The sequence below is a fragment of the Rana temporaria genome, chromosome 8 (assembly GCF_905171775.1).
Source record: "Rana temporaria chromosome 8, aRanTem1.1, whole genome shotgun sequence".
In the NCBI taxonomy this organism is placed as follows: domain Eukaryota; kingdom Metazoa; phylum Chordata; class Amphibia; order Anura; family Ranidae; genus Rana; species Rana temporaria.
The window spans coordinates 160,837,980-160,850,888 of record NC_053496.1 but is presented as its reverse complement, the minus strand read 5'-3'; the positions used below and the strand labels follow the sequence as shown (position 1 = coordinate 160,850,888).

At 46.4% G+C, this 12,909-nt stretch overlaps 1 protein-coding gene across 1 annotated transcript in view; it reads right to left on the bottom strand.

Annotated features, from left to right (window-relative positions):
* Positions 1 to 1,111: 1,111 nt before the first annotated feature.
* Positions 1,112 to 12,909, bottom strand: part of LOC120909294 (bone marrow proteoglycan-like) — a 34,379-nt gene continuing 22,581 nt past the window's right edge. The window contains exons 5-6 of the mRNA XM_040321038.1: positions 6,679 to 6,784; positions 1,112 to 1,313 (exon numbers count right to left, since the gene is read on the bottom strand). Of these exons, the coding sequence (XP_040176972.1) occupies positions 1,255 to 1,313; positions 6,679 to 6,784 (165 nt within the window). The 3' untranslated portion in view covers positions 1,112 to 1,254. The remainder of the gene's footprint in view (positions 1,314 to 6,678; positions 6,785 to 12,909) is intronic.

Below are 12,909 nucleotides of genomic sequence, written 5' to 3'. Positions count from 1 at the left end.
TAACTCTGGGTACTCCGGTTTCCTCCCACACTCCAAAGACATGCTGGTCTCGTCCAAATTGGCCCAGTATGTATATATGTGTGTATGACTGTGTGTCCCTAGCGTGTCATGATCCTACGGGGTAAAAATTACCGCACCAGCCAAGCAGATACTGGCTGGAAAAAGCGCCCAGAGGCGATTCAGTTTGCATGCATTGCGCTATACAAGTTATTCATTCATTCATTCATAATTTTTTGCAAGTTGCAAACCTCCTTTGATGGCTAAGAATCAGATCTAAAGTAACTGAACAAACTAAAAAGCAGAGGGCCAGATTCACAGAAGAAATACGCCGGAGTATCTACTGATACTCCGGCGTATTTTCAAATTTGCCGCGTCGTATCTTAATTTGTGATTCACAAACAAGATACAATGGCATTTGGCTAAGATCCGACAGGCTTACGGCTTCGTACGCCTTCGGATCTTAGGCTGCAATACTTTGGCCGCCGCTGGGTGGAGTTCGCGTCGTTTTCCAGCATCGGGTATGCAAATTTGCTTTTACGGCGATCCACGAAGGTACTCGCGTGCGTTACGTCGTCGCAAGTCGTTTTTTCCCGTCGCAAAGTTAAGCCTGCTTTTTCATGGCTTCACTTTAGACCAGCCATGTTAAAGTATGGCCGTTGTTCCCGCGTCGAATTTCAATTTTTTTTCCTATGACGTCCGGGAAATTTCCTAACGGAGCATGCGCAGAACGTTCGGCGCAGGAGCGCGCCTAATTTAAATGGTACACGCCCCATTTGAATTAGGCGGGCTTGCGCCGGACGGCTTTATGTTACACCGCCGTAAGTTTACACTCAAGTGCTTGGTGAATCAGGCACTTGCACTGAAAACTTGCGGCAAGACGATACGTTAAGACGATACGCTACGCCGCCGCGATTCTTTATGAATCTGGCCCTGAGTCTTCTAATATGACAGCAGTTTAGAAGCCAGGTTGTGTTGTAGGGAATACAAGGTTGTACCTGAGGGTCAAAGCCAGGCAGACAGTATTTGAAATTAAGCTTAGTTTTGTATGATAAACCAGCAAAACCATGACTTTTGTTAAAGGCCACAAATTAAAAAATAACACAGAAAACAATTCTAAATGCATTCAGGATTTATTTAAAAAGCAGCATGTGGTATATAAAGCAGGGGAAGGTGTAGTTGAAAGCAAACAATCGAGAAAGTTTGCAACAGGAACTTTGGAGATGGAGGTCAGAAGCCTTCGTAGATCCTCCACTGTTAGATGGTACAGACGAAGGCCAGTAAAGTGCAACAGTTGGCAGTATACCATAGACCATCTGAAAGACAAAACAGGACAAAGGTGCTAAGCAACATATAGATATATGGTATGTGCACTGTCTTTATTGAAAAAAGATTATAAACCCTTTCCCTAATATTTAAAACTAAAAAAATACATTTTTGGACAGAATTGAGCTTTATTGAATTCAGGCCCAAAAATGGAATTATAGTTACTTTTGTGCCATATCAGCTGCTTTTTCTGTACCACCTATTATGTCTTTGTAGTCACTGTCCCATCTCCTGCTGTCCAAGCCATTTTATTTTCAATTATACAGTGTCTGGTGCACTGTACATTTTAATGAAAGGCCACCTTTCTACTTTAAAAGTGCTACAGTAGATATTTATAAGTGCATCTGTGGTTACAATTGTCTCCTAGTTCCCCTGCAAATTCCTGTTGATCTTGCTAATGAAGTCCACTTAATGCATTTTCCTATGATGGTGTGGCAATAATGCTGCACTGCTCCTGAGTTCAGAGCTGCGTTATCACTCAGTAGACTGTGTCTGAGAAAATGATCATAGGATTTGGCTCAGTCAAGAGAGGGAAGAGGATGTTTTTGGTTTACTTTATGACGCTTGTGCTTCACATTGTAAATGGATTTGGTACTGGTTTAGATTGTTAGCGTTTGGTTGTACTTTAAATGTACATTAAGGCCCTGTAACACACGGTCGGACAAAACCGATGAGAATGGTCCGACGGACCGTTTTCATCGGTTCACCGCTGAAGTGGCCTGATGTGTGTACACACCATCAGTTCAAAATCCGATCGGGTCAGAACGCGGTGACGTAAAACACACGACGTGCTGAAAAAAACGAAGTTCAATGCTTGAAAGCATGCGTCGACTTGAGTCTGAGCATGCGCGGGTTTTGAACCGATGCTTTTCTGTACTAACCATCGTTTTTTTTTCCGATGGGGCAGCGGTCCATCGGTTCGGTTTTGAAGCATGTTTTAAAATTTTGGACCGAAGGAAAACAGACCGATAGCCTATATACACGGTCGGTTTGGTCCGATGAAAATGAACTTCGGTTCATTCTCATCGGACCAAACCGACCGTGTGTACGGGGCCTTAGTGTTTCTGAAATCCACTTTCTCTCTGATTCTATTAGTCAACCCAGGTCCTCCCACTCTCTCCAGTACGATGGGAATCAGGGCCGATCCGCCCTATAGGCTCACTATGCAAGCGGCTTAGGGCCCCGCAAAGCTGCAGAGGGCCCCCCAAATTACTTGAGGCCCCGTCTGGTGAGAAGTCATTTTCGGCTTCTCAACTCGCTGGCTGCATGGGAGAAGAGGCAACGAAGTCAGCACCCCCAGCTTCTCACTTTAATGTAAGATGTAATTTCCGACAGCAGAACACTCCCTCCCCCCGCTTTTTTTTTTTACAACTTTGGTGTTTTTTATTTGAAAAAATAAAAGGTATACAGAACGCATAATCATACATCACACGCAGGTGAGATAAGGGGAATACAGGAGTCAGCATATACACTTAACACTGAACATACAATGCAAATGGCATCCCAAGCGCAGCAAATAATCATTGACCAGAAAAAAAATTTAAATAAAAAAAAAAAAAAATTGAAAAGAAAAAGAGACACATCCATCAAGAAAAAACGCGGAAGCTCATGTGAGCCAGGGGGTCGAGCGGACAATCAGCAATTGTTCACGGGTGGGCACGGGGGCAGGGGCTCCCAAGTTCAGTCAGACAGGGCATTGCATGTAGCGGCATTCTCAGCCCAGTCATCCCACACCTTGTTGTATTTGGCCGGGCATCCCCTGTGGGCGTATATCTCCCTTTTATATGGTAAGACGGAGTTAACCGCAACAATCCACTCCTGGACAGTCGGGGGCAGGGTTCGGAGCCACTTGCGAGCTATCAATAATCGCGCCGTAAACAGTGATTCCTGAAGGAATATTTTGTGGTATTTGTCCGAGTCGGGGTCAGGGAATATCCCCAACAGGCACTGTTTAGGGCACATTGTCAAGGGGGACCCCATCTCGTCGTGTATGAACTTTACAATCTGTGACCAGTATCCCTGTATGGCCGGACAAGACCACATAAGGTGAAAGAATGTGCAAGGGGTACCGTCACATCTAGGGCATAGCAGACTGTATCCCGATTTGTATTTGGCCATGCGAGCAGGGGTCAAGTATGACCTGTGCAGAATGTAGAGGTGGGTAAGACGATCTGATAGCTTGGGTGAAACCTTCTTTGCGGTATCTAGCGCGTCCTCCCACTCATCGTCCTCCAGCCCTCCCACCTCCCCAGACCAGCATTCCTTAAGCCTATATGCCAAAACAACGGCACCGGGCCTAAGAAGGGTATCGTAGAGTATCGAAATAAGTTTGCGGGAATCACGCCCCGTTATGGTGCGGAGCACTTCAAGTTGCTCAACACCCGGAGGCGAGGCCCCAAACTGGGCGTGGAGGGCGTGACGAAGCTGGAGGTAGCGAAAGTGCATAGAATTGGGTAAGTCGAAATCACCTTTAAGCTGTTGAAACGATTTTAATATAGGGCCATGGTAGACGTCTGACAGGTACCTTACTCCCCGATCCATCCAGAGAGCCCGATCCGGGATAGTAAGCAATTCGCCTAAATCTGTGTTGTCCCAGAGGGGGGTGTAGGAATGGGTGGCCGGTATTTTCAATTTTCTGCCCATTACCTCCCAGATTTTGCTATGGTGATAGAGGAGGCCCACTCGGCTACCCAGAGTCCCAGCTCCCCCCAAGCCCCTGAAGAGGACCTGGAAGGGGTGGGTGAGTCCGGGAGCGCAATGGGAGCATATCAGCGTGAGGTAGCGGTCGCGGTCCTGCTTGTCAAAATAAAAAAAATGAGACATCTGCGCTGCCAGATAGTATGAGTTGAAGTCGGGTAGTGCAACCCCACCCAACTCAGTAGAATTCTTCAATACCTGCCAGGACAACTTATGTCTAGTGGGGCCCCACACGAACGACTTGAGGATTGAGTCTATAGTTTTAAAAATCTTGAGAGGGAGGTAGACCGGGGAGTGCCACAGGACATATAGGAATTTGGGGAGAAGGACCATTTTAATTAAGTTCACTCGGCCCATGACTCCCAGGGGCAGTCTGGCCCAAATCTGCGTCTTTGCTTTCAGGAACAGCATTAATGGCTCTATGTTCAGGCGGACGAAGTCCTCAGGGGATCTAGAGATCTGGATCCCAAGGTATTTCATGGAGCTAACTCTAAGGAGGGGGGAGGATGCCTGGAGCTCAGACGGTGCGCTCACATCAATGGGGAGGATCTGGGATTTATCCCAATTGATCCTCAAACCAGAGTGGTGACCGAAGTTCTCAATAACCGCGAGCGCAGTTTGTAGGGGTCGGCCCGGGTCTGCCAGGTATAAGAGCATATCGTCTGCGTATAGACTGATTGTTTCCACTATGTCACCGCGTTTGAGGCCCCCGACGCCCGGATGAGTTCTAAGGGATGCGGCCAGAGGTTCCACCGCCAGGGCATACAACAGTGGGGAAAGGGGACACCCCTGCCTGGTGCCCCTGGAAAGAGGGAAGGGAGCAGAGATCCTACCGTTGACCAAAATCCTGGCACTTGGGTTTTGGTAAAGCAGGGTGATCCATTTAATAAAGTTGGGCCCGAAACCGAATCGCGCTAGACATTCCCATAGATAGTTCCATTCCACTGAGTCGAATGCCTTGGCTGCGTCCAAGGACACTACAACTCTAGAACCAACCCGGTCATGGTTAGCCTGCAGGTTCATATGTAGCCGACGCAAGTTGTAAGCCGCATTTTTGGCTGGCATGAAACCGACCTGGTCCGGGTGGATAAGGGTAAGGATCACCTCGTTCAGGCGCAGTGCAAGGATCTTGGCCAGGATCTTGATATCTAGTTGGAGAAGAGATATGGGACGGTAGGACTCAGGGAGTTCAAGATTTTTACCTGGTTTAGGGATGAGGACTATATAGGCCTCAGACATTGATGTGGGCAGAGAGCCTGATTGAAAAATATGCGAGAAGAGTTCGTGGAGCCTGGGCACTAGGGATTCGCTATATGTCGCATAGAACTCAAGGGGCAGACCGTCCGATCCCGGCGCCTTAGAGGAGTTAAGCAGGGAGATTGCATGCACTATCTCGTTCGTCGTGATGGGGGCTTCAAGGGCAATTACTTGGGGTCTCGAGAGCACGGGCAAATCTATTGCAGCCAGTAGCTCGGCCGATTTCCTACCAGGAACCTCAGCCACCGAGGAGTATAATGTTGCGAAGAAAGAGCGAAATTCCCCAACCACCTCATCAGGATCAGAGAGCAACACTCCACCCGCGTTGCGGAGGGAAACCACCGTGGGGGGTCTATGGGCCAAATAGGCCAATAGTCGTCCCGCGCGCTCCCCATACTCATACACCCTCTGCTTGCCGTAAAATATCTTCCTCTCGGCCCTCTCAAAGAGAAGGCCACTCACCACCCGAGATTGTAGTTTCAATACATCAGCCGTGGACGAGGACGGAGCAGAGACGAACCTCCGCTCCGCCTCGGCCAGGGACCCCTCTGCCTGCTCAACCACCCGAGACGAATTTCGCCGATACTGAGATATGTGCCGGGACAAGAACATACGGGCATGGGATTTGAAGGAGTCCCAAACAACGTCAAAGGGTGCGGTATCTCTATTGGTCTGAAAAAAGAGGTCCCATTCGGCACCAGCCTCCTCCAAGTCGGGGATGACCGACAGCCAGAAGGGGTTGAGCCTCCAGTTGTAAGTGGACGGGGGGGATTCGGTATTAAGTGTTATCCAATATGGTGCGTGATCAGAGAGGACTCGGGAACTGAATCCCACGTCTCCCAGGATAGGGAGGAAAGTGTGGGAAACTAGGATGAGATCAATCCGCGACAGGGAGCCGTGCGCCGGGGAGAAACAGGAATAGGTCTTATCAAGCGGATGCCTGTGTCTCCACGTGTCCACTAGCTCCAAGTCGAGGAGGAGTCTACCAAATCTAGTCTGGGCCGGTGGTGAACGGTCAGGGGGCGTCAGGGACATCCTGTCTAGGTCGTTGTTGGGTACGTTATTAAAGTCTCCCAGCCAAATTGCAGGCACAGTAGGATATTGAGACATAAACCCTAGCCCCTCCGTCAGCCCTCCCCCCGCTTTTCAACTTTAATGTGACATGTCATTTTGCTTAGGGCCCCAGGGAGGTCAGGATCGGCACTGATGGGAATATATCATAAACAAATTAAAAATTATACAAGTATAAAAAATGAATATGCTTTAACATCCATCTGTCTTACTGCAAAATTCTAAGAGACATGAAAATAATTTTTCGAGTAGACTGTCCCATTACAAATGTCATAGAAAAGTAAAGAAATTCAATATTTGCTATTTTATTTTATGTTTTTTGTTACTTACTTGACAAATTCATGGCCACACACCAGGTTCCGTGTGTTCGATACTGTCCCGGAGCAAAGTTAGTGTAGGTCAATCTGCTTCCATCAGCATTTACATAGGCACAAGACTATTAAAAAAAAATAGATATTAGGGGCCAGATCCTCAAAAGAGATACTCCGACTTAAGTGCTGTTCAGTCTGTGTGTAACTTTGGAAACGATCCTCAAAAGGCTTTTTCCAAAGTTACACAGAAGATCCGGCATGTGTAATTGATTTACACTGCCTAATTTTAGGATGCAGTACCGCATCCGCCGCTGGGGGCATTTCGAGTCGAAATGCCGTTGCTAGTATGCAAATTAGCACTTAAGGCGATCCACAAAGCTTTCTAGCTTCTTTTTTGCGCCGTAAGTGTTATTTTGCAAGTGTAAAATTAGGGCTCGTTTTACAAAGTGTAAAGTTAGTCACACCTTGTAAAGGCCCATTGCAGCGACGGCATTTGGTATGCTTTCCCGAGGGAGAACTCCACGTCAATTTGTAAAAAACAAAACCGGCATGGGTTCCCCCCCAGGAGCATACCAGGCCCTTAGGTCTGGCATGGGTTGTAAGGGGACCCCCCCTACGCCGAAAAATTGACGTAGGGGGTCCCCCTACAATCCATACCAGACCCGTATCCAAAGCACGCTACCCCGGCCGGCCAGGAAGGGAGTGGGGACGAGCGAGCGCCCCCCCCCCTCCTGAGCCGTGCCAGGCCGCGTGCCCTCAACATGGGGGGGTTGGGTGCTCTGGGGCAGGGGGGCGCACTGCGGGCCCCCCCACCCCAGAGCACCCTGTCCCCATGTTGATGAGGACAGGACCTCTTCCCGACAACCCTTGCCATTGGTTGTCGGGGTCTGCGGGCGGAGGCTTATCGGAATCTGGGAGTCCCCTTTAATAAGGGGGCCCCCAGATACCGGCCCCCCACCCTAAGTGAATGGATATGGGGTACATCGTACCCCTATCCATTCACCTGGAGGCAAAAAGTAAAAGTTAATAAACACACAACACAAGGCTTTTTAAAATAGTTTATTATTCTGCTCCGGACGCCCCCCCTGTCTTCGTTATTAGCTCAATTACCAGGGGGGGCTTCTTCTTCCGCTCTCCGGGGGTCTTCTTCCACTCTCCGGGGGTCTTCCGCTCTCCGGGGGGGCTTCTCCGGACTCCGGGGGGGCTTCTCCGGACTCCGGGGGGCTTCTTCCATCTTCTCCCCTCTTCCGCTCTTGACTCGGCGAACCCCGGTTCTTCTGCAGCTCTCCGGTGCCTTCTTCTTCAGCGCTGGCTGCCTGCTATGTTTGTGTGTTAGCTCGATTTCAAACAGGCAGCCGGCGCGGTCTTCTGTGGCGTCAGGGTCTTCTGGTCTTCTGTTCTTCCGATGTTGCCTCGTCGCCTGTTGTCGCTGTAATGATGGAAGCGCGCCTTGCATCACATTTATATAGGCATCACCGTCCCATCATGCTCCGGCAGGTACCCACGTGGTGGGTGCACGTGGGTAGGCACCCACCACGTGGGTACCTACCGGAGCATGATGGGACGGTGATGCCTATATAAATGTGATGCAAGGCGCGCTTCCATCATTACAGCGACAACAGGCGACGAGGCAACATCGGAAGAACAGAAGACCAGAAGACCCTGACGCCACAGAAGACCGCGCCGGCTGCCTGTTTGAAATCGAGCTAACACACAAACATAGCAGGCAGCCAGCGCTGAAGAAGAAGGCACCGGAGAGCTGCAGAAGAACCGGGGTTCGCCGAGTCAAGAGCGGAAGAGGGGAGAAGATGGAAGAAGCCCCCCGGAGTCCGGAGAAGCCCCCCCGGAGAGCGGAGAAGACCCCCGGAGAGCGGAAGAAGAAGCCCCCCCTGGTAATTGAGCTAATAACGAAGACAGGGGGGGCGTCCGGAGCAGAATAATAAACTATTTTAAAAAGCCTTGTGTTGTGTGTTTATTAACTTTTACTTTTTGCCTCCAGGTGAATGGATAGGGGTACGATGTACCCCATATCCATTCACTTAGGGTGGGGGGCCGGTATCTGGGGGCCCCCTTATTAAAGGGGACTCCCAGATTCCGATAAGCCTCCGCCCGCAGACCCCGACAACCAATGGCAAGGGTTGTCGGGAAGAGGTCCTGTCCTCATCAACATGGGGACAGGGTGCTCTGGGGTGGGGGGGCCCGCAGTGCGCCCCCCTGCCCCAGAGCACCCAACCCCCCCATGTTGAGGGCACGCGGCCTGGCACGGCTCAGGAGGGGGGGGGGCGCTCGCTCGTCCCCACTCCCTTCCTGGCCGGCCGGGTACCGTGCTTTGGATACGGGTCTGGTATGGATTGTAGGGGGACCCCCTACGTCAATTTTTCGGCGTGGGGGGGTCTCCTTACAACCCATGCCAGACCTAAGGACCTGGTATGCTCCTGGGGGGGGAACCCATGCCGGTTTTTTCTTTGAAAATTGGCATGGAGTTCTCCCTCAGGAATGCATGCCGCTGTCATTTTTTTTTTCCCCGACGCAACTTTAAGCCGTCGCGATCCTCAAAACTCGGCGTAACGTAACTTCGCGCATGCGCAGTACGGCCGATGCGCATGCGCAGTACGGCCGGCGCGGGAGCGCGCCTCATTTAAATGGGACTCGCCCCATTTGAATAGGAACGCCTTGCGCCGGCGGAATTTTAGTTACACAGCCTGAAATTTCTAGATAAGTGCTTTGTGGATCAGGCACTTAGGTAGAAACTTTAAGCCAGTGTAACTTAAATTGGATTTTTTAAGTTACGTCAGGTTTTTGTGGATCTGGCCCTTACAGTATGTTTGTTTCGAGAGCAAGAAATACATTATTCCTAAAGTTAAACTCCACTGTTGGCTATATTTAAAGGGGTTGTAAAGGTTTATTTTTTATTTTCTAAATAGGTTCCTTTAAGCTAGTGCATTGTTGGTTCACTTACCTTTTCCTTCAATTTGCCTTCTAAATGTTTTTTTTTCTTTGTCTGAATTTCTCACTTTCTGTTTCTCCTCAGTAAGCTTTCCACCATCATCCGAGCGGTGGAAAGTCAGTCAGAACAGCTTACTGAGGAGGAACAGGAAGTGAGAAATTCAGACAAAGAAAACAAAGGAAAAAAAAACATTTAGAAGGAAAATCGAAAGTTTTGGGGTTCTATGTTCTACGTGGTAAACGGCTGCTATCAGCGGCAATTTACCGTGATCCGTGATGCGCCGGGTCCTCTGGACCCGGCGGTCACGAACATTCCTGTGTGCGCGATTCTGGGAGGACGTTATATATCGTCCTCCCAGAGTTAAGCAACCACCTTGCCGCCGTTATTTGACGGCGGCTGGTGGTTAAGTGGTTAAAGTCCCAAATTCCCCACTTTATTTCCCAGTTCTTAAAAAGGATATCGGGGAACTGGAGAATACGCAGAAAAGGGCAACCAAACTGATAAGAGGCATGGAGGAGCTCAGCTATGAGGAAAGATTAGAGGAACTGAATGTATTCACTCTTGAGAAGAGGAGATTAAGGGGAGATATGATCAACATGTATAATTACTAGACATGTGCACACTGAAATATTTCATTTGGGAATTTTGTTTTCGTCCGAGAAATACATTTATTTAGTCACTCCAGAAATTTGTTTTTATTTATTTTGTTTCGTTAAAAAATGCATTCGTCTGAAAATCTGAATGAATTAGGGTTGAATCTATAATTTAAGGCTTATGGTGTCTGTTGAATGTTCTAAGAAGATTTGACGAAGCAGCTAAATTGTACGATGCCACAATCGTACATTTCCGGACGAATGTTCCGCCTACAAGCTACAGTAGAATTCTAATGACATTAGTAGTAATTATATTTATGAATTATTATTACTAGTCAACCAACAGTCGAATCATCGTCGTACATGTCGAATGGTCTACCCTAACACTGTCTCTATAATGTCAAATCTGTTCTCTCTATGTAGAATAATCTTGGACTAATAGAATTAAGGTTAGGCACATTCGACCGCAGGTTCAATAGACACAGATTGCTATTGTCAGCGTCATGTCGAATCTCTTATCTATATATCGAACTGTTGTAGCAACGAAAATAAAGCTTTTTTTAATGTCGGTTCTTTCGAATTTTGGATTCTGCGCGTTCGTTTTTGTTTGTTAAAACGATAACAAAAATACCCGAAATTCGGACGAAAATGCATTCGGACGAAAACGAATACACATGTCTAATAAATACATAAGTGGTCCATATAGTGAACTTGGTGTTGAGTGAGTTATTCAATTTAAGGTCATCAAAGAGGACAAGGAGCACTCTTTAAATCTACAGGAAAATAGATTTCATCTCCAAATATGGAAAGGCTTCTTCCTACTAAGAACTGTGAAAATGTGGAAAAGACTCCCTCCAGAGGTGGTTCTGGCCAGCTCAGTAGATTTCTTTAAACAAGACCTGGATTATTTCCTAAATGTACACTATATAACTGGATACTAACATGTATAAGTATAGTTGATCCGGGGAATATCTTAATGCCTCTCGGGTGATCAGGAAGGAATTTTTTCTCCTGCTGTAGAAAATTGGATCATGCTTTGCTGGGGTTTTTCGCCTTCCTTTGGATCAACTGTGAGTGAAGGATTGTGTATATTGTGTATATGGAATTGCATGATTTTTTTTGTTGAACTCGATGGACTTTTTTTTAACCTGACTGATTATGTAACTATGTTTTTTTTGTTTAGACATGTAATGCCGCGTACACACGGTCGTTTTTGAAAAAAAAAATCATTTTTCAGCATGTCCAAAAAACACAATTTTTCCAACTTCATCATTAAAAACGATGTTGCACACACACCATTGTTTTTGAAAAATGAACAAAGCGCGGTGACGTACAACACGTACGACGGCACTCTGAAGGGGAAGTTCTATTCGCCTTTGGGCTGCTTTTAGCTGATTCCGTGTTAGTAAAAGACGATTCGCGCTTTTTTGTCTGTTACAGCGTGATGAATGTGCTTACTCCATTATGAACAGTAGTTTTACCAGAACGAGCGCACCCCTCTCATAACTCGTTTCTGGGCATGTGCGGGTTTAAAACGTTGTTTTAGCCCACACACGATCATTTTTTACAACCCGAAAAACGACATTTTAAAGAAGCTGAAAAACGATATGAAGCCCACACACGATGATTTTAAATGACGTTTTTAAAAATGTCATTTTTTAATGTCGAAAAACGACCGTGTGTACGCGGCATAAGAAAGGAAAATTACAAAACATTTAAATAGCTGTCATTAATAGAGTACAAATGGACAAGGTGAGGGAAAAGATCTATATAGATAGATAGATAGATAGATAGATAGATAGATAGTTGGATAGATAGATAGATAGATAGATAGATAGATAGATAGTTGGATAGATAGATAGATAGATAGATAGATAGATAGATAGATAGATAGATAGATAGATAGATAGATAGATAGATAGATAGATAGATAGATAGATAGATAGATATGTTGCCTTGAAAACATATTTATACCCTTTGGAATTTTCCACATTTTGTCATGTTACAACCAAAAATGTAAATGTATTTTATTGGGATTTTATGTGCTAGATCAACAAAAAGTGGCACATAATTGTGAAGTGAAAGGAAAATGATAAACGTTTTGCAATTTCTTTTTACAAATAAATATCTGAAAAGTGTGGCGTACATTTGTATTCAGCCCCCTTTACTCTGATACCCCAACTAAAATCTAGTGGAACCAATTGTCTTCAGAAGTCACCTAATTAGTAAATCAAGTCCACTTTTGTGTAATTTAATCTCAGTATAAATACAGCTGTACACACGATAGGTTAACCAGAGGACAACGGTCTGATGGATCGTTTTCATCGGTCCAAACCGATCGTGTGTGGGCCCCATAGGTTATTTAACAATAGGTTGAAAAAAAGCCAACTTGCTTTAAATTTTTTTTTTTGTTTACCAAAGTTTATTTCAAATATAGATGTGGATAAGCAAACGTACATTGTGGAATATATGGACAATACATTGTTCAGCATAGTCTCTATGGATGACAAAACATTTATAATTGTGAAAATATACATATGTATCTATGTAATACAGAAAACAGCTATTACAATCTCTGATGACTCGACATACCCTATCCATGAGTTATCCATAGTGTATGAAGTGAGAGGATTGTGTATAGGGTAGTGTAACCTAAGGTGAACCTAGTGAACTAAGGGCCAATTGGACCATTTATCGTTATATGTTTGCA